This window comes from Lissotriton vulgaris, chromosome 9 (genome assembly GCF_964263255.1).
Source record: "Lissotriton vulgaris chromosome 9, aLisVul1.2, whole genome shotgun sequence".
Lineage (NCBI taxonomy): Eukaryota > Metazoa > Chordata > Amphibia > Caudata > Salamandridae > Lissotriton > Lissotriton vulgaris.
The window spans coordinates 788957459-788985183 of NC_141697.1; the positions used below are offsets into that span (position 1 = coordinate 788957459).

Here is a 27725-nt window from a genome sequence, read left to right on the forward strand (position 1 = left end):
ACATGAACACATTATTGGTTAGACAAATTCTGATCATGTCCAGGATCATTTTCGTAGGTAGGAGTTCCCCAATTGGTCTTTGCTTTAGAAAGTATGAGATGGCATTTAGACCAATTTCGTGGTCAATTGACGTGTATAGAGAAACAACGTCGATTGTTACCAGTAGATATTCAGGTTGCCATGCTGTATCCATCAAGATCCTTAAAAAATCGCCTGTGTCCTTTATGAAGGAACTCAGTGTAGGGATTATAGGAGCCAGGAAAAAGTCGACATAGGATGCTATATTTTCAAATAGTGAACCGCAACTTGATATTATTGGACCTGCTGGTGGTTTGTGTAATGTTTTGTGCACTTTTGGCAGGAAATATATGGTCGGAGTTGTCGGATTAGTTACTGTTAGAATTTTTTTTTCTCATCTTGATTTAATTGAGAGAAAAATATATTTCCACCGGCGCCAAGAGTAACAACACCTCCTCTGTTGCCGTCCACTCCACCTCTGGTTCCAGCGTCTTTAGCGCCACAACTGGAGCTTAATGTGCCACCTCCTCGAGCGTTCTCAGAGCCTGCTGTATCCGATCGAGGGTATCCTGCCTTACCGACTCTGGGTGGGGATCCGTCGCATTTCATGATTGCGATGTGCGGCTTGTTTGCCAGAGCAGAAAACCCTACCGGTGCACCGATTGGCCCCATGGTTCTGCTGGCATACTCCTTGGGAGGTTTGGCACCTCATTTGCCTCAGGCACCTCCCTTGCCTTTTATGCGGATGGTTCCAGAGAGTTGGCCTCCCCCGATGCAGAGATTTCCGATGCCGGTACAGTCTCTGGCGGGACGAGTACCCCTGGGTGGATCTTCCCCGGCACGGTCTGGTTCAGAACTAGCGTCGACTACTGTCTCGGTAGACCTTCCTTTGACACTGATCCCGAAGTAACTGGCGCCGCATCTGGCGCCTCCAAGGCCTGCCCTAAGAATGAGGTCTAGAAGAAAGGCACAAAGGTTGATGGAAGAGGATGAGTACCAGGAATAGTATGAGGCTGAGGAAGGGCGATTCGGACCCTGATAAGGAGTTAGAAGTTATGCATGAAGTTAGTGGCCTGGATACATCCCCTGAATGGGAGCTCTCATCTCCAAGAGGTCTTTCAACTCAGAAAGTGACTTTGTACCACTCTGTGATCAGGAAGATAGCGGATTTGCTGAAGTTCACTCTGCCCACAGCAGAGTTGAAGTTGAAAATTTTGACGGAGGTGCTCCGTTCCCCTTCTTCTGTCTTGGAGCCTTTGCTCGCTTTCAACAAGGCTTTGACTGAGCCCATCCTTGATGTGTGGCAGAAGCCGATGAATGAATGAATGAATGAATGTTGGATTTATAGAGAGCGTGGTTACCCTGGAGCGTCCCAGCGCTGTACCACTGGGGAACCCATCCTGGCTTTCCCTATGAGATGGTCCCTTTACTGGGCATCCCCAAGGTGCAGCCAGGCATCCCCGGCGGTGATGGGGCCGGAGTGGAGATTAAGCAAGCTATTGCCCAGAGTTGCAGCCTGGGACTCCATGGTTAGAGTAGCACTGAGGTGAGATTTATCGGGCCCGCTGACATTGGTCCTGCACCCGGCCGCGTTGGGAATTTAACCCTGGTCCCGGGCCGGTCTGCTGCCTCTAACTGTTGAGCCCTACTTCTCCGATGACTGCTCCTGCGGTGTCCAGGTCTGTGTGGATCAGGTATGAGGTGGCTCCAGGGGATCCTGCTTTCCTGTCCACTCATCCTTCTCCGGAAAGTTTGGTAGTCCAGGGTTCGTGCTCCTCGAAGTAGTTGGCAGGGTCATTCCCTTCTACTCCGGCAGACAGAGAATCCAAATGCATGGAGCAATCAACAAAGAAGGGGTTTTCTTCGGACAGTATGGTTCTCAAGTCATCTAATGCTACTTGCCTTTTGAGTCGCTATGTACGTGCACTTATGGATTCCCGAAACTACAGGAGGGCGTTCAGGGCCATTTTTCAGAGGTTCTTTCAGACGCTCAAGCTGCGACACGCCAGGTCATGCATTCTGGTCTGGAGCAGCTGACTCAGTTGCCAGGGCGATGGATTTGTCTGTGGCGACCAGGAAGGACACTTGGTTAGGGGTGTCGGGGTTTCCCACCGTCTGCGCCTGGACCGCGCCCAATGCCAGACCCCCTGGCCCCCGCAAAATCCACTCCGCCCGCATAACATACGACCCCGCAACCCTCTCAGCCCTTAACCCCGACCGCCCACCAAACTGCTACCAAGCCGCCCCAGGACACACCCATGGACCCTTCACCTGCCACTCCTGCAAGTTCGACTGCATCAGGACCCACACCAAATCCACAGACTCCAATCAGAGCTCCGACACTAACCACCTAAAGTGCATCCTGCTCAACACCCGCTCGGTCCACAGACACGCCATTGAACTCTGGAACCTACTCGACACTACATCGCCAGATGTCGCCTTCCTTACAGAAACCTGGATGAACGCCTCATCAGCACCCGACATCGCCATAGCCATCCCGGACGGCTACAAGATCATCCGAAAGGACCGCACCAACCAAACAGGAGGAGGCATCGCCATCGTCCATAAGAACACCATCCGCATCACGACCAGTTCCGACGACTACCTCGCTACCGCCGAACACCTTCACTTCCAGATCCACACCGACCCCAAGACCACACTCAGAGGCACCCTCATCTACAGACCACCAGGACCCCGCACACAATTCAGCGATGACATCACTGACTTCATCAGCCCACATGCCCTCCCCTCCGAGGACTACATTCTACTGGGAGACCTCAACTACCACCTGGAAAAGAAAAACGACTGCAACACCACCACCCTTCTGGACAACCTGGCCAACCTTGGACTCGAATAACTTGTCAATACCCCCACCCTCTATGCCGGACACACGCTCAACCCAATCTTCACCTCCAGCAAGCACATCTCCTTCGATCACACCACAGCTCTCCACTGGACGGACCACAGCTGCGTTCACTTCAACTACAAAAAGACCACGACCCACAACCCCCCACAACCTATTCCCCGAAGAAACTGGAACAAAATTACTACCGACCAGCTCTTCACATCGCTTCACCAAAACCCTCCTGCCAAATCATCGGACCCAAACCAAGCAGCCACCAACCTCACACAATGGATCACCCACAGCACCGACGAACTAGCACCCTTGAAAAACCATCAAATCAAGCAAGGTAACAAAAAAGCCCCCTGGTTTAACGATGACCTTAAGAAATCCAAGAAGTTATGTCGCACCCTCGAGAAAGCCTGGAGAAAAAACCCAACCACTGACAAACTGACCACCTTCAAGAACGCCACCCGCAAACACCACCAACTGATCCGATCCACCAAGAAATCAGCATTCAAGGATCGACTTGACAACAACGCCCACAACAGCAAGGAACTTTTCAACATTGTCAAAGAATTTACCAACCCCACCGCCGGCACCAACGACATCACTCCATCCCAAGACCTCTGCGACTCCCTAGCCTCTTTCTTCTACAACAAAATCGCCGACATACATAACAGCTTTGAAAAACAGTCCGGAGACCAGCCCACTCCACCCACCTCCGAACCAAAACCCCCCTCTAACAACCTTTGCGCCTGGAACCCAATCACCACTGAAGACACCATCCGCCTGATGAACTCCATCCACTCAGGATCGCCAACCGACCCATGTCCCCACCACATTTTCAACAAAGCAGACTCCATCATCGCACCCCATCTCCGAGACGTCATCAACTGCTCCCTCAACTCCGCTACCTTCCCGGAAAGCTGGAAACATGCCGAACTCAGCGCCCTTCTGAAGAAACCCACAGCAGACCCCACTGAACTTAAGAACTACCGCCCCATATCGCTCCTCCCATTACCTGCCAAAGTTATTGAGAAAGCCGTCAACAGTCAGCTCGCCGCCTTCCTCGAATCCAACAAATCCCTCGACCCCTCACAGTCCGGCTTCCGAGCCAAACACAGCACCGAAACCGCCCTCATCGCAGCAACAGACGACATTCGAACTCTGCTGGACAACGGAGAAACAGCTGCCCTCATCCTACTTGACCTCTCCACAGCCTTCGACACAGTCTGTCATAGCACCCTCATACAACGCCTCAGCAACGTCGGAATACAAGGAAAAGCATTGGACTGGATCATCTCGTTCCTCGCCGGAAGAACCCAGAGAGTCCGCCTCCCCCCTTTTAGATCAGAGGCCACCGAAGTCATCTGCGGCGTACCACAAGGATCATCACTCAGTCCCACCCTCTTCAACATATACATGAGTCCCCTCGCATCCATCGCACGCCAACACAACCTCAACATCATCTCCTACGCAGACGACACCCAGCTGATCCTCTCCCTCACCAAAAACCCAAACACCGCCAAAACCAACTTACACGAAGGAATGAAAGAAGTAGCCGAGTGGATGAAGAACAGCCGTCTAAAACTGAACTCGGACAAAACGGAAGTCCTCATCTTAGGATCATCCCCCTCCGCCTGGGACGACTCATGGTGGCCACCGGCCCTGGGAACCGCACCCATACCTACGGACCACGCACGTAACCTGGGCTTCATCCTAGAGTCCTCCCTCTCGATGACCAGACAAGTCAACGCCGTCTCATCCTCCTGTTTCAACATCCTACGCATGCTCAAAAAAAATCTTCCGCTGGATCCCCACCGAAACAAGAAAGATGGTCACCCACGTACTGGTCACAAGCCGACTGGATTACGGAAACACCCTTTACGCCGGAACCACAGCCAAACTACAGAAAAAACTCCAACGCATCCAAAATGCCTCAGCTAGACTCATACTGGACATCCCCCGTCAAGCTCACATTTCCGGTCACCTGAAAGACCTCCACTGGCTCCCCGTCAACAAGAGAATAACGTTCCGTCTCCTCACCCACGCACACAAAGCCCTCTACGACCTAGGACCCGAATACCTCAACACGCGACTGTCCTTCTACACCCCCACCCGCCAACTACGATCGTCCAATCAAGCCCTCGCCGCAATTCCGCGCATCCATAGATCCACCATGGGGGGAAGAACCTTCTCCTACTTAGCGGCCAAAACCTGGAATTCTCTCCCCACCCACCTCCGCCTTGTACAGAACCACCTCTCCTTCAGAAAGCAACTAAAAACTTGGATATTTGATAAGTAAAGTACCCCCTCCTCCCCCAAGCGCCTTGAGACCCTCTGGGTGAGTAGTGCGCTATACAAATTTCTGAACTTGAACTTGAACTTGATGTGCAAGCTATTCTGTTAGACCTGCCTTTAGATGGATCTCATCTATTTGGGTCCAAAGTAGACTCGCCGTTGCAGCGCTTTAAAGACAGTAGAGCCACAGCAAGGTCTTTGGGTCTCCAGTCTCAGTCCAGGGGCTTTGAACATCGTGCATTTTTGTGGTTTCAGCAGGACCCTATCCTTTTTTGACAGACAGCAGCCACAAAAGCATGCAAATCCCCTGTGCAGATTTTACAGGGGAAAGGGCAGAGGTTGTCTGCTGGTTGCAGCATGGCAACAAGTCTCCTCCTCCTCCTTTTCTGCCCCTCCAACTGGTACGGCAGGGAAGCAGCTCTACCTTCTCCATCCTAGAGCATGCTTGTCCCTTGGGAGGATGGTTGTCCTATTTTCTACAACATTGGAGGCGTGTTACTACAGATCTCTAGGTGTTGAACATCGTAGCGAATGGGTACGCCCTAAACTTCCAGGAGTTTCCCCCTCCTTGTCCTCCCAGTCAGGGTTTGTGCTCAGAAGAGCATCTTATGCTTCTACAGCAGGAGGTTCTGTCAATGCTGCAAATAGGTGTGATCAAGATGGTTCCAGTGCAGGAAAGGGTCAAGGAGGCTACTCCTATTACTTCTTGATTCTTAAAAAGGATGGTTGCTTGAGGCTTATTCTAGTTTTAAGGGTTTTGAATTTTTACCTCAAACAGGAGAAATAAAAAATGTTGACCCTGGCTCAGGTTCTTCTTTCACTGCAGAAGTTAGACTGCATGGGGTTGAGCGATTTGCAGGATGCATATTTTCACATTCTCATACTGAAGTCGCAATGGAAGTATCTTCATTTTAGGTGGGGTCTCAACACTACTAGTTTGCAGCCCTTCCGTTCGGCCTTACTTCTGCACCTCGTGTCTTCGCAGAGGTGATGGCGGTGGTGGCAGCACATCTCAGAAGTTCAGGGGTTCTGGTTTTCTCCTATCTGGAGGACTGGCTGCTCAAATTGAGGTCTCCAGAGATGGTGCTGCATCATTTGCAAGTATCAACACAACTGTTGTTAAACTTGGTGTTTTCAATAAATGTACCCGAATCTCGCCTAGGTTCCTCTCAGCGCAACCTGTTGATAGGGGTAGTACTGGACACTACTGTGAGTCGTGCCTTCCCACCTCTGCAGAGGATTCAAGACATCAAGGCTATGATTCCACTTTTTCAGAATGGAACGGATGTTCCAGTCCTAAATGTTTTGTTCCTGCTCTGTCTGTTTGCTTCCTGCATACAGTTGGTCAACCATGCATGCTGGCATATGAGGGTCTTCCAGTGGTGCCTCCGCTGACAGTGAAGTAGTGTGGCTCACTGGTTAGAGGCGGCAGACCCGAGAGCAGAGGACGGCCCGGGACCAGGGTTCGATTCCCGGCGCGGCAGGTTTCTGGACCAGGGTCAGCGGACTCGATAATTCTCTCGCCTCGGTGCCCACTCTGATCAGCGATCACACTCGGCAACTCTGGGCATTAGCTTGCCTCATCTTCACTAACGGCCCCACCAGACCGCCGGGGATGCCTGGTCTCACCCTGGAGATACCCATTAAGGGACCATCTCTCAGGGAAGCCAGGAAGGGTTTCGCAGCGGTCGAAGCGCCTTGGGACCCTACGGGTAAGTAGTGCGCTATATAAATGCCAATACATTTACATTTACATTTCAACACAACGGAGATCTCCAAGAGGTAGTCAGGATCTCCAGAGACACTACAGCAGAGCTGTTATGGTGAAGTGGTCCCAGCAACCTGTTTCAAGGGAAGTCGTTTCAACCTCATTCTCCAGTGGCCACAGTGATAACGGATGCTTCCACTCTCGGGTGGGGAGCTCATCTTGGGGGTCTGGAGTTCAAAGGCCTTTTGTCTCCAGAGGAAAGATTTTTTCACATAAATCTTCTGGATTTGCAGGCAATGCGTTTGTCTCTCAAGGGCTTTCTTCCCTTTTTTCACTGTCAGTTGATTCTGGTCCTGACGGACAGCACTACCCCGATGTGGTACATCAACAAACAGGCAGGAGTAGGGTTGTATTGTCTTTGCAGAGAGGCTCTTCAACTCTGGTCTTGGGCTCAGAACCATCAGATTTGCGTGATCGCGAATCATCTACATTTACATTTACATTTACATTTATTTCACTTGTAAAGCGCGTAATTCACCCGAAGGTCTCCGAGCGCTAGGAGCAGACAAGATCCTTGGATTCAACAGATTCAGAGGAGTTTGAGGTTGGGATACTAAGGGTTAAAAAAAACAGGTTTTGAGCAGTTTCCGAAATCTGACGTGATCTGGCTCTTCTCTCAGAGATGTGGGGAGGGAGTTCCATGCTTCTGGAGCGGTTTTGCTGAAGGCTCGGTCCCCGTTCCTGACCGTTCTGACTCTAGGAACGGATAAGAGGGCTTTACTGGAGGAGCGTAGAGTCCTAAGTGGGATATGGGCCTTAAGTTTCCTTTCCAGGTAAGCTGGTCCGTGTCCATTTACTGCCTTATGAACCAGACAGCAGAGTTTGAACTTTATGCGTTTTTTAACGGGGAGCCAGTGCAACGTTCTGAGACATGCTGCTGACGGGGTTCGAGGAGGAAGGTCTAGTACTAGCCTCGCAGCAGTATTTTGAAGCACCTGAAGTCGGTTTAGTAGTGACTGATTGATGGCTGAGAACAGTGCGTTCCCGTAGTCCATCCTGTTTATAACCAGCCCTTGAACTAGGGGCATGCGTGCCGAGAGTGGGATCCATTTAAAGATCTTCCTCAGACTACGTATCTGGCCATAGCTACTTCCAACTGTTTTTTTTATGTGTTCAGACATAGTGAGTTTGTTATCTAGGATTACACCCAAGTTCCTGACGTATGGTTTGGGAGCAGGGCACGTGCCCAGGGCGTCAGGCCACCAGTCCGATGACCAAATTTGGTCAGCTTTGCCGAAGAGCATGACTTCGGTCTTCCCTGCGTTCATCATTAGGTAGTTTCTAGTCATCCACTCTTGTATATTAATCATACAGTTTTTGAACCTATATTTAGCGTCTTCATAGTTTTGGCTGATGGTGACGAGGATTTGAGTGTCGTCAGCATAGGATATTGTCCCAAAACCGCTTTCTCTAATGATTTTGGCCAGAGGGGAAACATAAATATTGAAAAGGGTCGGGCTTAAAATAGATCCCTGTGGGACACCTTTATCATTTTTATAGGAGATAGAGGTATGGTCACCAATTTGGACCCTTGACCGTCTATTTTCAAGGTAGCTTGATATCCATTTAAGAGCGTTTCCCTCGACACCAATCTCGACAAGGCGCTCTAACAGTATGCGATGCGAGATGGTGTCGAAGGCCGCAGATAAATCCAGTAATATCAGGATGGCTGATTTTTTTGAGTCTAAAGATAGCCTGATATTATCCACTACCTCCAGCAGGGCTGTTTCGGTGCTGTGGAATGCCCTGAAACCGGATTGGGATGGATCAAGGAGTTTATTTGATTCCAGGTGGGCAACAAGTTGTTTATTTATTAGGGTCTCCATGACTTTCCCAAAGAGTGGCAGAAGGGAGATAGGCCTATAATTTGTAAATTGATCAGGGTCAGCGTTTGGTTTCTTCAGAATGGGCCTGATTATAGCTTTTTTCCAATGGTCAGGGACATCACAATGTTGTATTGATTGATTAAAAATATTAGTCAAAGTAGGGATCAAGACTGGGGAGATTTTATGTAAGACTTGTGGCGAAGCAGGGTCGCCCGGTGCTCCAGATTTCATTTTCAGCAGTGCGTGATTTACGTCCTGCTCAGTCAAGGGCGAGAACAGTTTCAGCGTGTTATCATGGCTGCTATGGGAGATTTGCCTTTCAATGGGAGGAGTGCTGGCCTCGACCTCAGTTGTTTGCTGGGGAAATCGTTTATGAATTTCGGTTATTTTATCGTGAAAGTAGGAGGCTACAGATTCGACCCATTTTTTGGAGTCAGGAAGCGCCTGTTGTGCACCTGGGGGTGTGGTAAACTCCTTCACAATATTAAATAGTTCTCGTTGCGAATTTGCTGCTAGGGCAATCCTATTACCCAGGTAGACTTTTTTAGCTTCAGCAATGTCCTGCATATACTGTCTATGAGCCACTTTGTATAAGTGTCTATCTTGAGCGCTTTTTGTCTGTCTCCATTTTCGCTCTGCCAGCCTAGTAGCGCATTTTCTTTGTTTGAGTTCCGGTGTAAACCATAGAGAATTATTTCTTGGAGGTTTGGAAGTGCGCATAGGCGCTATCTCATCAAGTGCAGTGGTAATGGCTGATTCAAATTCCACGGCGGTTTGGCTAAGATTGGTGCATTGGGCAGTAGAGGGCGGGGAAAAGGATTCGCTAAAGGCAGGTATGGTGATTTTATTCCATGGCCTGGTTTTTTTCATTTTTGTTGGGCGAGTCGTCGGAATCTGAGATCCGCTTATAGCGAATTTTATGATGTAATGATCTGTCCAAAAGACTAAGTCACTTTGAGTAATCGTGACTTTAGGGGAATTTGTACAAATGAGATCAAGAGTGTGTCCAGCTATGTGAGTTGGACCTGTGGGGAGTTGACAAAGTTGTAGGGCTTCTAAATTGGTGGATAGGTCTATAGTGCAAGGATCAGTGGTAAGTTCAAGGTGGTAATTTACGTCTCCCAGGAGGATGAAATTCTTTGTGGTTAGTGCATAAGGTGCTATGGCTTCTACTAATTTCTCAGAGAAGTTAATTTTAGAGCCGGGAGGTCTGTAAATGAGGGCCACCTTCCATGCTTCTTTGTTGTTCACTATTATCGTGGCTATAAGCAACTCTCCCCAGCATTCGAGATGAGAGTCGTTTATATGAATTTTTATGGCTGAATCATAAATTATTGCTGTTCCTCCTCTTTTTTTGTTTCCAGGGCGGTCAAGTCTATGTATTTTATAGGCCGGGGGTAGGGCTATGGCAATGTCTGGTGTGGACGATTCCTGGAGCCAAGTTTCAGTGACAAACAATATGTCAGGTTTCACAGAGTCTAAGAGTGCCCAAATTTGTAATGCGTGTTTGGCCATTGACCTGGCGTTGCAGTAGAGGCATACTAGTTTAGGTGGGGTCTTTAAAGCGCAGATGGTTTTGCCAGGGTTAAGGGCAGAGTTAGGTTGGGAGTTAAAAGAGCGGGGGTCTAGGACCGAAGGTTTGGCTGGGTTGAGTTTGTGAAGTTCCGTAGCAGTATACCTGATAATGCCCATTTCCTCGGTACTGCGTGCGCAGGGAGTCGTGGAGTTTCGGGCAGAGTCTCTGGAGTCGGCCGGGAGCGGACGGGCGCAGACGGGCTTGCCTTTGGCGCGCCGCTGCGCGCGTCCGCTCTGCGTCTGTGTTTAGTACGGCCAGTGGGCGGGGCCGATAACAGGCTTGGAGCGCTGACCCTGCTGGTTCCAGGGATAAATGCCGCTACCAAGATGGTGTAGACCCCTCCGCTCAAACGGCACAAGCCGCGGCGGACCAGGGGGCACCTCAAGTTAAAAGGTGAGAGCAAACTGTGAAGAGCGACAGTTTAAAAGGCTAGTGCAAGTTTAAAAACAATCCGTTATTAATCAACGATTTAAAGGTGCTAGTGCAAATTTAGCAATAGTAGCAGCAGGCGCTGCGATTTCTACACAGCGTTATTACTATTTTAAAAACGTTCAACACAGTCTCTAGCAGTAGCGAGAGCAGCCTGTAACCTGAAGAGATCGTCAGGGTTCTTGTCTGCGCGCGTCCGCTCTGCGTGCTGTGTTTAGTAGGGCCAGTGGGCGGGGCCGATAACAGGCTTGGAGCGCTGACCCTGCTGGTTCCAGGGATAAATGCCGCTACCAAGATGGTGATCTGCCCAGAGAACTGAATGTGCGTGTATGCGAACAGTCTCAGTCAGCAGTATTCGACTGATCACAAGTGGCATGTCCATCCATAGGTGGTCAGGATGTGGGGGTTTCCTCAGTTGGACCTGTTTGCCACTCACGAGAATGTGCACTGCCCTTCTTTCTGGAGTCTCCGGTATCCGATGCGGGGAGCGTTGGGGGACACGTTTCAGTTAGATTAGGGCTCACAGCTTCTTTACGTGTTTCCTCTCATACCCTTGATAGCTTGAGTTCTGAGGAAGATTCTCCAAGACCGGGCCCAAGTCATATTGATTCCCCCGGATTGGCAGCGAAGGGTGTGGTACACAGACCTTTTCCTCTCATTGATTTTTCTGCTCTGTCTCCCTCTCAGGGCAGATCTCCTCTCACAGTCGCAGTGGTAGGTTCTCACCCCACCTCCAGAGCCTGCACCTTCACGCCTGGAGATTGAATGGGGCAACCTGAGCTCTTTCTCTCTCCTGCCGGATGTGGTGGATGTTATATTATCGTCCAGAAGACCTTCCACCAAATCTTTCTATTCTGGTAGGTGGGCCAAGTTTGTTAAATGGTGTGGAGAGAGATCGATTGATCCTTTGCAGGCCCATGTATCTGATGTTTTTATTTCCTCTCTTTCCTTAGCACAACAGGGTTGTGCAATAGCTACTGTTAAGGGTTATGTGTCTGCCTTTTCGACTTTTCTCTGTTTACCAGATCAACCGTTGATGTTTAAATCTCCCATAGTTATGAGATTTATTAAGGGCCTCACAAATAGTTTTCCTCCCAATCCTTTTATCTTGCCTCAGTGAGATTTGAATTTGGTTCTCACTTTCTTGTTGGGCTCACCCTTTGAACCATTACATAGTTGTCCCTTAAGGTTCATAGCGTTTAACACTATATTTCTGGTTGCAGTCACTTCCGCTAGGAAGGTGAGTGAGTTGCAGGCTCTTGGCTCCAAGCCTCCTTTTTCATCATTCTATGTAGATAAGATAGTTCTTAGGACCAGAGCTGCTTTCCTGCCTAAGGTGGTCACTCATTTCCAGTTAGGGCAGTCTATCACCTTACCAACTTTATACCCTCTCCTTCACCCTTCAAAGCAGGAGGAGAAACTTCATTGCTTTGAACCCATGAGTGCGGTCAGCTTCTACCTGGACAGAACCAAGGATTTTAGGTTGGACAGTCAACTCTTCATTGGAAATGTGGGCAAGATGAAGGGCAACACCAGAGTTCGTTGTCCAGGTGGATCATCCACTGTATCAAATCTGCTACGCCTTGGCCAAGAAGGAGCCTCTGAAAGGTATTAGTGCTCATTCTACCAGAGCTAAGTCTTCTTCTTCGGCTTTAGCTAGAGGTGTCCCTGTGGTAGACATCTGCAAGACAGCAACTTGTGCCTCCTTCCTCACTTTTGCAAAGCACAATTGTTTAGTTTCAGAGAGACGGCCATTTTAAATATTCTGTGCTGCGAGATTTTTTGGTATATGCAGGCAGGCACCCTCCATCAGGAGCCAGTCTGCTTGGGGATTTATTTCAAAAGGTGAGGAATCCACCAGCAAGATGTATCCATCAGAAGAACAAGTTACTTACCTTCTGTAACGCTTTTTCTGGTGGATAGAGTATCTGCCTGTGGATTCCTCACTGACCCACCCGCCTCCCCGTTGCCTGTCTGGTTTTTACCCAAAAATAATTCATGTGGAATCATGTGATGCTTGGCACTAGGAAAAGTTGTCGGTTCACCCTTTCGCCTCGAAGGATGGAAAAAAATTGGTGGAACTGATGTCAGCACGCTGATGAAGTCTTCTTATAGTTCTGATTACATCACGTGGAGTCATGTGTGGAACCGTTCAATTGTGACGTCCTCGTTGACATGGGCTAGCGAAGGAGACAAGTTTCAGTGGAATGATGCACATTGGGATCATTCAAAAGGTGAGTAATCCACAGGTAGATACTGTATCCACCAGAAAAAGCGTTACCGTAGGTAAGTAACATCGTTCATTCCTGTACTGAACCTTTCCCAGGATTCACATACAACCAGTGTATGAGCAAAAACCCTAAGCAGTCAATAACAGTGTCAAAACAAGTAATATCAAATGACAGTAAAAACCTAAGGTAAGAAAGGAAAATTAAAAATAGTCAAAGCTTTAATGTGGACAATTAAAAATCATACAAATACATAGCATAATCATAACCATACAATATAAACATAGGACTTAAAAAACATACATTTCATTGTTATTTATACATATAAAAATTAATATCACTCAATTTATAAAAATCACACTGTGGCGAGTGCAACTCGACGCGCGTTTCGGCGTAAAGACGCCTTCTTCAGGAGCCACATAAACATGGTGATATCTGAAACACACATTAGAAAATATCAAGACAATGTATTACAGCTCATGTTACATCATATACGAAATTCATAGAGAAAACAATCAAACATTTGTTCATAAACAGAAAAAATACAAAACCTAAGTAGTCACTGTCAAGAGAAAATGTAATATCATGTTGCCACAACAATGGGATATAGTCATAGAGAAAATTGTGCCATACTCATAGAAAAAATATACGCAGTTTTGGCCATTTTTCTGAGAATAGTGAGTAACCTGGACTGCACTATATATGTTCCCTTTTTAATTACATCCATGTTTAAATGTAATGTTATCAATTCAGATGGTGATATATATGTATAAATATGTATAAATTGAATGAATTTGTGTATATATATATATATATAAAAGAAATAGTTTTGATTACCATCATGAATGAATATTTCCTGCATATTACATCTCTTTATATAAAAAAATTCTTTATTTGTTTCCGTTGATTTCATGAAATGGATAAATAGGTTTCCAAGTGTTTTTGCAAATAGGTTTGTCTATTCTTGAAATTAGAAAATATATTTTTTCTATGAGTATGGCACAATTTTCTCTATGACCATATCAAATTGTCGTGGCAACATGATATTAAATTTTCTCTTGACAGTGACTACTTAGGTTTTGTATTTTTTCTGTTTATGAACAAATGTTTGATTGTTTTCTCTATGAATTTTGTATATGATGTAACATGAGCTGTAATACATTGTCTTGATATTTTCTAATGTGTTTTTCAGATATCACCACGTTTGTGTGGCTCCTGAAGAAGGCGTCTTTACTCCGAAACGCGCGTCGAGTTGCACTCGCCACAGTGTGATTTTTATAAATTGAGTGATATTAATTTGTATATGTATAAATAACAATGAAATGTATGTTTTTTAAGTCCTATGTTTATATTGTATGGTTATGATTATGCTATGTATTTTTTATGATTTTTAATTGTCTACATTAAAGCTTTGATTATTTTTAATTTTCCTTTCTTACCTTGAGTTTTTACTGTCATTTGATATTACTTGTTTTGCCACTGTTATTGACTGCTTAGGGTTTTTTCTCATACACTATTGTCCCTGCCCTAGGAGTTCACTGGTATCAGTGTCCAGGGGGTCCTTGTTTTTTGCAATCCCTTCACATACAACTAGCACAGTCACTACTTCTACACTGCGCAGCACTCCACATCTACCTAATGTATGCCAAGGAGTCGCTAAGTACAAAGCAGCAAAACATTTACAAAGGTGAGTGAGTCTGTGGGCCTCACTCCAGTGACACAGGGCAAAAAGGAGACCTGCTCCCTTCCAGAGCTCACTACGTGATATGCTGCCACCACCGAGCTTATGCTGCTTTACTCCTGATGAAAGTGGTAGCCTTCCACCACTATGAGCGTAGCGCTTTGGGCGCCCCTCCTGGACCAAGAAAACTGCAGTCCATGAGAAAGGCCTATGTCATGGTGCACACTTATGATCCGTATTTACCCCAGACAACAGTACAGTTGGGCATTCAGGGCAGGGGTACATGTCTTTTAACTCGCAGAGTTTCCGTCCCAGCACTTAATTCTCAAAAACTGCTAAACAGATTCACATCGAATCACAAAAAGCATGCTTTTTAGAGCAAGATATATCTTTTTCCCAAGTAAATCCATTCAGCCGTTTGGGTTGAAGTTGTGTCTAAAGTTTGGGTTGCAGTTGTGTCTAAATTTACTGTGGGCAAATGAATGGGGAATATGCGAATTGCTCCTTCCCCTCCACCCCTCGCCTTTTCTTGAAGATACGTCAAACACCGCCAAAGTTATAAGCAGACCAAAAAATGCTTTATCTATGGCAACACAATCCTAACTGTAACTCCGCAGGGGAAACTCCCATGGTGTAGCATTTATATATCTGCACCTATATATATGATTTTCAGGGAACAGTTATTCCTGCATGTGTTGTCTAATAGCTCAGTTATAATAATAAAATTAATATCTTCAGGGAAAAACATTTACACATCTAAATAATCTAAATACAATTTCTGTTTTTTTCCCTCGCTATAACATCAACTTGATGCAAAGCAATATAATAATATACGTGAAAAAGGAAAAAAATATGCAATCATAAATATAAGAATAGCTAGGACATCGAGCTACAGTGTGGAGCTGTAAAGACTAATATTTCACCAAGTCCTTAAACGTGTCATTTTAGCTTATGTGTAAATACTTCAGGGGGTAATCATGCAAGGTAACAATCATCTTTCAAAATGACTACCCATACCATCATAGCCCTGCAGTGTTTCTTGTACTGATTTGTCTGCAATTCAGGAAAGATCACGTAGAGAGTGGTCACTAGAAGTGGTTTTTTTCATGTTTGCGCGTGCAAGCTTTAAACTTATCAACAAGTGTAAATGGTAAAACAGATTTGAGGCTAAACCTAACATAACACTTGTATTTGTAAAGCGCACTTGGGCCATGGGTCTCAAGGCGATAAAGAACAGATGTTAATAATAGACCAATAACAGATGGTTATTGGTCTTACAATGTTCATTCAGTCCATTTAGCAGCATATTTGCCCATCCTAGTCCATAATATTCAACTGAAAAAATAAATGTAGGCGTAATCAGAAAACAGCGAAATGCAACAACACTCTCACTTTTCATTTTTGGACATTCGGCACAAATGAGGCAATATAAAAATGTCACAGCATATATTGACATATTGTGCGAGGCAGATAACTGTTGTTTGCAGAGAAACAGTTACGTTTAGACAACTTTTAATTGTGACCTACAGAACTGAGAACATTATTTCAGAAGAACATAGCATAGCATGTGGTTTATAGCAACTTAAAACTGGAGCATAACTTAATACATGCATCTTTAAAAAACGTTTGCTCTGTTGTCTACAATGCCCTTATTCTCGTTAAAGTGTGTAGAGGCATACACTTATCCTACTAAGAAGTCATAACCTAGACATTATTTCAATTCCCTTCTTTAAAGCTTATATCTTTGCAGGTAAGAAAATCCAAGCATTAATGCAGTATTAAATTAACATATCAGAAGCAGTCTAATGGTTAACACATAACTGTTTTTCTTTCGGTTAATCCTTTAGAAGAGACAAAAGCCTGTTCGATATGAGCGCAGCCTGGTAGGAGGAACCTCCCTAATTCTTCCTTCAGTTGCACAAAACATAACTGTCCCTCCACCAAGAACAGGCAGGTTGTGCGCCTGTAGTTGTGCACAGAACACCGGAAGCCCACTCACCACAGGGGAAACAAACATAAGAGGAAAACAGTTAGGGGTCAATTACAATGTTGGTCGGAGGCTTTCTGACCAACATTGCGGTTTTTAATTCCAACCACCAAATTTCAACCGAGGTGGTCGGAATTGAACCGGCCAGTCATTCCGGCTGGATTCCAACGGTAGGAGCCCGTCGGCTAGTCTTAGACCGCACCGTAATCCCAATGGAGGGCGTTTCCCCCGTCGGGATCACAATGCCGGTTTTTGACAGCCTTTTCATGCCGGCCTTTCAGACAAAGAAAGGCTGTCAGAAAATGACTTTGGGGGCCCCTAGCAGGCACCCCTTGCCCCCATGGCATACGGTTGTGGGCCTGGGGGGCACCTATGGTGCCTGCCCCCCTGTGAACCCCTGCACCTTCAGGTGCCTGCCATAGGGTGCAGGGATTTACACTAACTCCCATGTCTCTGTGGGAACCTGTGCTATGGCCGGTTTACGGCCATAGCACAAGCTCCAACAGAGAAGTGGTAGTACTGACTGCACAGTGTGCAGGGGCATGGTAATTATGCAGTCGGGACCGCCGACCAGAGTTCGGTCGGTCCAGAATCTGCGACTGCACCGTAATCGGCCCCTTAGTGTTTTCTCAATGTGCAGAATCAGAATACCAACACTGTTTAATCAAAACAAGGACAGAAACTATGCAATAAAAAGCATATTATTTTCATTATCTTATCTATTCACCTTTTTCAATGGATTTATATAACATGCGATTACTTTTTGGCATCTATAGTCGGTATTCATTAATCACGTCTTCTTAACCAGAGCAATTTGCAAAGAATAATCAGAAACCAGAAAAAATGCAGAACGGAATTGGCACCTTCCCGCCCGTCCTGCACATTTGCAGTCTAAAGATGGATACCTTTTCTTCAGTGTCTTGCTGGGAAAGACAAGGAAATTGGTTTTTCTACAAGATAAGAGGCAAGAGAGCAGCCACGCATTCCTTCAATTTGACCCTTTAACTTTAAAAATAAAGATTATCTCCAAGACTCTCCAAATTCCTCACATTCGTGATTTGAACATATCAAATAGCAGATTACCAGCATGCATTTTTTTCTTGTCTTTATCGCGTCTCTTAAACCGTACTCAATCAATCGTTATTTCACCAATCATGTCCACAAATAATGCAATTTGTTTCATTCAAAGGTACCATGTTACAGAACTGTAAACTTGGGCTAGCCTGTAACGTTCTACAGCAATCATTCAGTAATAGACAGATAACCATTTCTACTTTACAACAATTTCTACTTAACTTAACATTTCCTAAGCCCGCATTCCTGAAGGGAGGGGTGGCTGTGACTTGTTTAACATACATGCCTTTACTGTTCGATTTACGCATGACTTTAGGGGGTGACTCATGGGCTCACTCACCTTTCCCCAATGGGGCAACCTCTTTCTCTCTCTCACACTCTCAATCCCTTAAGGAGGAACCTGGCCTAGTTCACCTATTTCCATGTCTTTGAGTTAACCTGGGTAGGGTAAAGATTCTGTCCTTTTGGCAGACTCACCCATACACCTAGCCCCTACTTTTAAATTCACGCAAATACTTGGAGCGGGAACAAACCCCCCCCCCTCCTTTTTGTCCCCTATCTCCACTCGTTCCATTGGTGATGGGGAAAGGATGCCTTGGCATGCCTTTCACCTCTCAAGGCAACCTGACCGCAGCCTATTCTATTACTCAGTCAACCCTTACTCCTTGTCCCTCGCCCTTCACCTGCGTCACTTCCATAGAATTACAAGGGTAAGAAGCATATTCCTTTTTGGTGCTTTCCGCCTCTGTCGGGAGCACCTCGATTTGACTGTCGCAGATCCTCCAGTCTGATGATGTGTCGATGGCGCACCGCTGCTTCTGCACCAAACCATAAAAGCGCAATATCGATAATTATTATCAGAACAGGGCATTTTTGTTTGATTACTATTTCAGGATTTATCTGGAAAAATGTTATTTCCTTTAGGAGGACAGAGTTCTTATGCATCAGGCAAGCAGAGAGCGCCTTTCTGTGTTTAAAAAAAAACATTTTTAAGAAAGCGTGGCCTATTGAGAGTAGTTTCTTTATAATTATTTTGATGTCAAATCAGAGTTATTTGAAGGGCTCCTAAATTTACAGGCCCTTGAAAATTGCCACAACAGACTTGTGAGAGACAGCTGACAAAATGGTGCATGAAAATGCTGGACCGAACTTCAGAACTACAGGGGCTCCTTTTGTACCTTAAGCCACTATATGTTGAGTTATTATGCTATAGCGAGGTAGTGTCAGATATTAAAGAAGATTGGATATAACAAAAGATTGATTGAAACACACTGGGATACACAGTAACCAAGCTATCTCATTTAAAGGGAGGTATAAAGATTGTGTTACTGTGTTCATAAGATGGTGTAAAACATTTGTATCCACTTGATTTTGTCTATTATTAAAGTTAAAAATTATTTCCTAAATTGAGGAGAACGAAAGAAAGCTGCTAACCTCCAAGCAATCAGAACGTTGAGCTAGGTATGAGAGAGGCCATATTTTTGTTGTGGTCAGTGACTAAACTTCCACAAATCCCATCAGTGTAATCCACAGATTTAACTTGTGTTTTCTGAGGAATCCTTGGCTCGCTCATGATAGCATGGGCTAGGTAACAAGGCATCAAATAGAAATACAGTTAAAACCTACATAACTTAAATGTTCGAACTTTTCAGTTAGGGATATAAAAGTTTCTTAAAGCACGTCTAGTTCCATACCATGTGAAAGGAGTATTGGAAGCGTGAAAATTCACCAAGAATAGAAATAGTCGAAGGATATTTCAAGATTTAACAGTTCGATTGAAAGTCATTGGTCAAACCATGCTATCTCTCCTATTGGAGTTGTGTGAGAAGGCTTGAATGCGCATGATGCATTGTTGAAGGCCTGGTTTGAGAATATTGAGCAGCTGATTCCACAGAATACAGTCAGCTGGTTATGCAACTCAAGTAAAGGGCACTCGGAGTTACCGACTATCAGCTCAAAGTAACTCAACAGCGGGAAGCTTTGGCAAGTCAGTGTTCAACAGTGGTTTAAACCAGGAGTGGGGTAAACTGATCAAGGGAGAGTTCAACTGGTTGCTTGGGCGCTGGTGAAGGCAATTGCTTCAGGCGATCTAGTGTTGAAGTCCTCAAAGGGATGCGGGTCACAACTCAATGTTTGTCAGGCGGGCCTGCTTGGTAATGGGTCATTACAGAGTCTTTGTCTCTTAACTATATGGTTTGCAGGATTGGGCTAAAAAAAATCCCTGTACTGATTGTAGATTTCTTCAAGGCTAATACCAGTTAATCAACTGCCCCATTGCTTAGTCTGTCTGGTCAGCTGACTCTTAGTGCAGGCGTTTCATAGCCACCATAGTAGTCTGGCTCCTCTTTGAAAGTTTCTTTCAGCAAAGCAGCACCTGCCATTCGTCAGGCTCTTCAGAACTCGAAAGGACACAGGGTTGAACAACTTCCTTTTGCAAGCAGGTTGTTTTCAAGGTCTAAATATCTCTTTTTTAATTCAAAGCACAAACATGGCTTTCTCGGTTCTAGTGACAAGCACTGGTTGTAGAATTATAGAGCATGGGCAGCTTTCTCCACATCCCTCAGGCAAAGAGGAATTGTTTTATGAAGCTTCTTGTACTCCAAACATGTTCTCTTCTTACAGTAGCTCAACCATAGGATTTGATGGTTTACTATTTGTTACGATCGATAAACCCATCCAAATAAATCTCTTCCTGTTATCACTTTTGTGACTGAGTGATGCTGTGTCTGCCCTGTGAATGTTTTGTGACGTCAAATTTGTTGCAAAGTTCCATGAACCTCTAAACAAAAATGAGACCTAAATCCTAATGTTCAGAGTTCTCCCATCTCCACCCACATCCCTTTCAGTTTAGCCACTTTATCATAGGAGGAAAACATCTTCCCACCCTATACATAGTGGGTGTGCCCCAAATGGAGAGTCTCAATCGTCAGGGGGCAGCGGGCACTTGCGAGGCTAGAACAGGGAGTTCCCTGCTTGCGAAGGAAGCGTGATGGATAGCAAGGAACCATCGATCAGCATTCTACTACAGAGCTCAGATGAGCAATGAGCCCTGGGCTACCCAAGCAGGGTGCTACTTGTTTAATCCTCACAACAGCATGTTTTCCCTGATCAATGAATCATCAATAAAACAGGATCTGTAAAGCGTGGCTAATCACCTGAGAGGGTATCCAGGTGCTGTAGATCCTCCTGTTGAGGCTCAGTTGGAAAACCAGTTCTTGAGTCCTTTCCAGAATTCCATCAGCGAGGGTGAGTTCTGGAGGTGAATAGGGAGTTTGTTTCTCCAGACCCTGGCCGCGAGTTAGGAGAAGGAGCCACCTCCGCTTTGGCTTTTGACATATGCAAATGGTGTGAGCGTGGTAAAGGGAGGAGGAGCACAGGCTTCTGGAGGGTTGGTGGAAGTTGAGGCGGTGGTCGATGTATTCCGATCATTGGTTGTGCATGGCTTTGTAGGTGTGGATCAGGATCTTTGAGTTGCATCTCTTCTGATTGAGCTATGGGAGCTTCCTGAGGTTGGAGTTGATGTGGGTCGGCTTGGGGAGGTCGAAGATGAGTCTAGTTATGGAGTTATGTATGGTCTATAGTCTCTTCAAGAGGTGCAAGGTGATTCGTGCATAGAATGCGTTGCCGTAGTCCACCCGGCTGGTGACTAGGACATTGGTGATGGTGCGTCTGGTATTGGCCAAGAGCCATCTGAAGATCTTGCGGAGCATGCAAAGAGTGAGGAAGCAGGTGGAGGAGACTGCGTTGATCCGGTTTTCATGGTGATCTTGCTGTCCAGGATGATGCCAAGGTTGAGGGCCCAGTCTGTTGATGTGGGTGAGGGTTCTAGTTCTGAAGACCACCAGGAGTCGTTCCAATGGGAAACGTTGTTTTTGAAGAGGTAGTACCTCTGTTTTGTCACTGTTGAGTTTCAGGCAGTTGTGTTTTCATTCAATTTGTGATATCCGTCATACACCTGTGAAAGTTGGTCTTCAAGGTGGAGGGCTCTCCTGATAGTGAGGGGATGAGCGTAGTGTGGTCGGTGTAGGAGATGATGTTGAGTCTGTGTGTTCTGACGAGGCCAACCAGTGGGCTCATATAGGTGCTGAACAGGGTGGGGTTGAGGGATGGCCTTGAGGGACGCCACAGATGATGCTCTTGTGTACAGAGTTGTAGGGAAGAAGGTGGATTCTCTGTTTTTTAAGGTGAGGAAGTAGACAATCCACCTGAGGGCATCTCCTTGAAATCTGATGTGGTGAAGTCTGTTGATGAGGGTGTGGTGCGATACGGTGGTGAAGGCTGCTGTGAGTTCAAGGAGGATCAGGGCTGCAGTTTCTCCTCGGTCCAGGAGGGCTCTGATGTTGTCTTTGGCAGGGAGGAAGGCAGTTTTAGTGCTATGGTTGGCATGGAAACCAGACTGGAGATGTCCAGCAGGCTGTTGTTCTCCAGGTGTTCCGTGAATTGGTGGTTGATAACTTGTTCGAGGACCTTTGTGTTAAGGGGTGCAGAGAGATTGGACAGGTTAACTTGATTTTGCTGGGTTCTGTGAACGGTTTCTTGAGAAGGGGTTTGATCTCAACGTGTTTCCATTCCTCAGGAAGGTGGCTGTGGTGATGGATACGTTGAAGATGGTGACGAGTTTGTTGCCGATTGTGTTGATCCCAAGGTTGAACATTTGTTGGGGGACAGTAGTCCATTGATGCTCCTCAGTGGACGGAGTTCATGATGGCGGTGGTGTTTTAGGTGGTGAGCTGGTCCCAGGCGGTTAGCAGGTGGTCCGGGCTAGCCTGTGTGGGACTGATGTGGCTGAGGATGTCGGCGGCATTAGGTTGGAGCTCATCGGTTTGGACCTTCCATTTGGAGCACACCATGGTCCCCTGGGCACCTTAACTTTTGTAAGTGCTTCTCCTCCTTTTCACTCAAGTGCTCTCTGTCCTCAGTTCTGCATTTGGAGCACTTTGTGAGCCTGGCTCCTGCTATTCTGGATTTTTCTCACATAGCTACAGTATTTCTACCCCAAGGGCCTTGAAGCGTTTACAGTCTAACTTTTGGGCTCTTAAAAAAACCTTTGAGCCCTGATGATGATCCCGATATCAACTTAAGGGATTGAAACGTTGGCTGTCATGGACGATATTTGCCTTGGTCATTTGTAATGGGCTGTGCTGTCCTTGTTTAACGTTACGCACCTTGACCACTATAATCACATGTACACCACATAAAAGAGAGCACTGAGCATTTTTTGTCACCTTCAATCACTGCGCCATTGTTAATCAGGTTGATTTTCCTTTTCATCATTTTTTTTTCTTTTGTCACAAATAAACAACCATTCGGTATTTAAGATTGCTGATATTGTATGTCTAAGCACTACTTTTCTAATGTACTCTGCCTACCCAAGGTCCCTGATGGCTCTCGGGTTCCCTTGTTTCTTGTTGTAGCAGAGTAAAGGCAGAATGTTCCAAATGTGTCGTAGGTGCCTAACTGCTCCCAGTGGCCAGCAACTGCAGCCTGACTTCCGCATTGGTATTTTCAAACCTGTTACATATACACTGCACATTTGATTCAGATTACAGTTTGAAATCAAACTGGGTAAATTAAACGTGACATTACATTTTATATAGCATTAGACGTGTTCCTGTAGCACTTTTATGATTAAAAAATGTCGGCAATGTAACAAATAATGAGGTATGCCTTCAAACCGAGCGTATGTGGCAGGGCCAATACAGTGGGATGCAGCCACTGCAGAGATTAAAATGCAGCCGTTCAGAGCAAAGGAATACAAGGAGCAGTAATATCTCACTTTTTTGGTGTCAATGTACATCAATATTAAGTAATGAGGAAGGGAAATCTGAGAAGACTAATGAGTCCCTTGTAATATCCTGTATATTGAGTGTATGCTCCTGGTGGGGCTAAATACTGATGTACTACTGATCTCCCATCTATCTTCAATAAATCTATCTGAACATCACCAACCTGCGTGGAGTCAGTTACTACATCCCTCTCCAGTAGAAAAGAAAAATTACAGATCATTGGTGCTACTTCTTTTGAGTCTGCTTTTTGATTCTCTGCAGACTGTGCTACATGGTCATTTGCCTCATGTAAGAGGCATGTGATGGCTTGGGTTTTAGTACAGGCTGGCTGCTGTATGTAGCAAGTTATAGGGCTCTCAGGATACTTTGATGATCTCTCCAACCAGGATCCATACCTCCTCCATCTATTAGTCATCATCGCCAGCAAGAACCGTGCAATTGCTCTAGACAGGCCAAATGAATCACGCTTCCCACACCACGCTCCTGTACACAATCTCTCTTCCCTCCCTTCTTTCCTTTGGCATAGTTCAAGGCCCAACAGTCACACATTCATCCAGTGGTCTCCACTAGGCTTGTGCTTTCAATAATGCTGTATACTGAAACCAATAAATATATACTTCACTAACTTGCCACTGACTGCTGTCGAACTCTTTACAAGCGGGTGCCTCTGTTGCACGTGTGGCAGGGCGTATTTAAATCGTCCAGTGTTGCGCATGTGGCAGCGCGTATTTAAATCGTCCATCAAAAGCGTAGCACTCAGCAGGTTAAAAATGTCGTTTATTAGAACAAACAGACACGTTTCGGCATCCTTACCTTTATCAATGTTTATATGGCATATTGGTGTTACATTCCAACTTTTAAAGCGGTTTGACTTCCTCCTATTGGATAAGGCGTGTTTATCTACAAAGAAAGGGAAATTAGTTCTTTGTTAATAGTTCACATACTCCGCCGCCATCTTTACATGTGAGCGAGAGTTATAAAATGATGTCAATTGTGCGACAACTGACTGTCATCAGGAGTGTTGAAGAACTGATTAATGTATGCCCCAAACCATTGTAGAGAAACACCTACTAAGTGGATTGATAATATCTGTGGCAATGTGGCCTTTAAAATCAACCTTACAACCACACGTAAAGATGGCGGCGGAGTATGTGAACTATTTACAGAGAACTAATTGTCCTTTCTTTGTAGATAAACACGCCTCATCCAATAGGAGGAAGTCAAGCCGCTTTAAAAGTTGGAATGTGACACCATTAAGCCATATACGTATTGATATCTATCTATCTATCTATCTATCTATCTATCTATCTATCTATCTATCTATCTATCTATCTATCTATCTATCTATATTCCCTCTTATGCTTAGGCTCTGTTTTAGGTATTGGGCTTAAACATGATTTGATATTGTTGACCGGCTGGTTGGCACCAATGATTTTATGTTAGTAAATGAATTAAAAGACTGATCTCATTTAAATTAAAGACTGGATTTACCAGCCAGATACTTTTGCACAATTTTCAGTGTTTATTCAAAGTATATGATACTTTGTTTCATTTTAATATTGGTTAATTTGATATTGTATTTATATACACAATGCAGCCCAAATGGTCTGTTAGTGCTGAGAATTACTAGGTTTTATTATTGCTCAAACTCGAGGGTATTCTTTCTAAATACCTGAGAAAGGTAAAATGCTACGACTTGGACTCAACCTGCAACGTAGAGGTCACACATGTCCATCAACGATTGTGTCCACCAACCCAGCTCCCAGCTAAAGCTAGCGGTTTGGGAAGTAGCTTCAAATAATGATAGAAAAGCCACTGAAAATGCTCTAATTTTCTTGTTCTTCCGGTTGCAGGGCGACAGGACCTACGAGATGAAAATCAACCAACCATCTGTCTCTTACTTCCTCAAAATGGCGGCAGGCATTGAAAAAGGAGCATCACAAACAGGTGAGAGGTGTGGCAAGTCTTGCCATGTTTGTTTGATGTAATGATTGAGATGAGTCTGAGCGCTGCCTGAAGGTGGTGTTCACCAGTCACAGAAATGAAACACTGGGGAAGGGAAAATTGAACTGTAGGTTAGTGCTTTGCCCGACTTTGGGGTATGTGCCTGAGGAAGAAGAGGTTTCATAAAACAAGCATTGTTAAAGCCAATCGGTCGCACCCATGCGAAAGCTGTTGGTGTCTTCAGTGTGTTTTAGCTATGTAGGACAGCAACACGGTTAACATTTAGGGGGAAAGTGCTATGAGGCGGCCAGCGCTTGCTGTGTCATATTGCATTTGTTTCTGATGGGAGGGTTTGGGGGTCAGGGCAGGCAACAACAGGGGAGGGGGAGGGAGACGGGGCAAGCAAGAACGTGAGGGAGGGGTGGGTGGATTGTGCAAGAAATGACAGGTAGAGGGGCATGGGAAAAGCCAGGCAATGATGGGGAAGGGCAGAGATTGTAAAGCACAGACACGAGATGGGACAATGGGTCAAGCAACAATGCAGAAGGAGGGAAACACTGGTGAGTAGAGGAGGACATGCAAGATTCAATGCTAACCAGAACAGGAGGACACAGCATGGAAATACATAGACTCTTATCGACTGCTCCCCAAAAAATCAGTTTTTTTGTGTGTACATTAAATTTATGTATACATATGTTCTGAAAATGTGTCAGTGATCGGGATCTTCAACATAAGGTCTCTGTTACCAGATACCCGAGAGCCTTGCCGGTCACTATAAATCCATTCACAACACTCAATGGGGTTGGTCTGGAAGGTATAGTAGATAGAAAAGGAGAAATTGCTCTTTTTCTAGGTGTCCCCTCACTCACCAGGGTTGCCCCATGGTGACATGCTTCATCATTGGGGCCATCCCAGTCCTCTACGGGCTGGGGCGTGCTGCGACTTGCGAATTACGTAGAAGCACTTACAATTGACTATGTGTGGTGCGGGTGTAATAGTGGAGTGGACTAAGTGATGTGTTAAAAATACCTGCCCAGTAGGTTTTCAATAGACTTTATTCTTGCCTCTAGGTGGTAATATTAAAAATGGGGTGGCCTTAGTTGAGAGTTCATGTTGTGACTTTGGAATCAGAATTCGAATTCCTTTTTTCCCTGTGATCCTGGCTAAATGTATCTTAGTTGAGTTGCTTGCTTGACACGGAATCGCTTAACTTTCAGCATCAACCACTGATAAAAACTTGACATTTACTTGGACACGCTCTTATTGCAGCACACAGACCGTGACCCAGACAGACAGACAGACAGGCGTCTGCGTCTACACTGGTGGTAACAGCTCTGAAGATTGGGAGGAAACATGTACGAACGGACACATTTTAGAAGAAAATTGGAAGTCTCTTGGGAATAGCACGATCCTCACAGGAGTGGGAGGCTTTTGGCAGTACACACTGTAGAAGAACATATTTGACATCTTTAGCTTTGCTGCATTGCCTGTTTTAGGCTTTCGCCCACTTAGTTCCATAAGGCAGTTGCCCTGACTTCATTACTTCGAATAAAGGAGGTATACTGATCACAAAGAGTAGCATTGGAAGAGCTAGGACTAACCAGAGAATTTGGGATTTTTTAAACCACAGTTACTAGTTTTGTCAACAGGATTGGGCCAACTGGGGTCCGCGCCCTAGCTACATTGATTAATATAAAACCTACGTAGCAGCCCTTATTTCAGAACTCTTTGTTGTATTTTCCCTTTTATCCTCCCCTTTCCTAATGGCTTCATCTCTCTTCTTGTTCCCACCCAATTTAGCCTGTTACCTTTTGGAATGTTCCGTTAGCCAACTGGGAATTGTCAAAGATTCATCTGTCATCCTTTGTTGTCTCTGACTAGCCTGGTGATGGTGAGAATTATCGCTCAGAGATTCTACTTCAAATATAGTCATTACTACAACCCTGTGCTGTGACTGTAAACTAACTAAATTACCTTTAGAATGTGGATGTGACATTGCTTTCTCTGACGAATCACCATATGACGCCATGGCTCACCACCAGTGCTAATTATTCCCCTCTTTATCTGTTTTGTGCCCAGATTATATTATTTGTGATGGAAGGATTGCATTTATAAAACTATCATTTTCTTATTAGGGCAGCCTTTTTTTAATGTATAGTCAGGGGTCTGAATGCAAGCAGGCCTACTGCCTTTGCCTTTGATTGTAGGCAACTATTTCTCCTGTGCCTCTTTCAGTGCCCTTCTCACATAGCACACCTATTC

The 27725-nt window shown here is 45.4% G+C and overlaps 1 protein-coding gene across 1 annotated transcript in view; it reads left to right on the forward strand.

The window, feature by feature from the left end:
* Positions 1-27725, forward strand: part of MRPL11 (mitochondrial ribosomal protein L11) — a 712335-nt gene that overhangs the window by 587309 nt on the left and 97301 nt on the right. The window contains exon 5 of the mRNA XM_086939516.1: positions 25373-25466. Coding sequence (XP_086795642.1) covers positions 25373-25466 — 94 coding nt within the window. The remainder of the gene's footprint in view (positions 1-25372; positions 25467-27725) is intronic.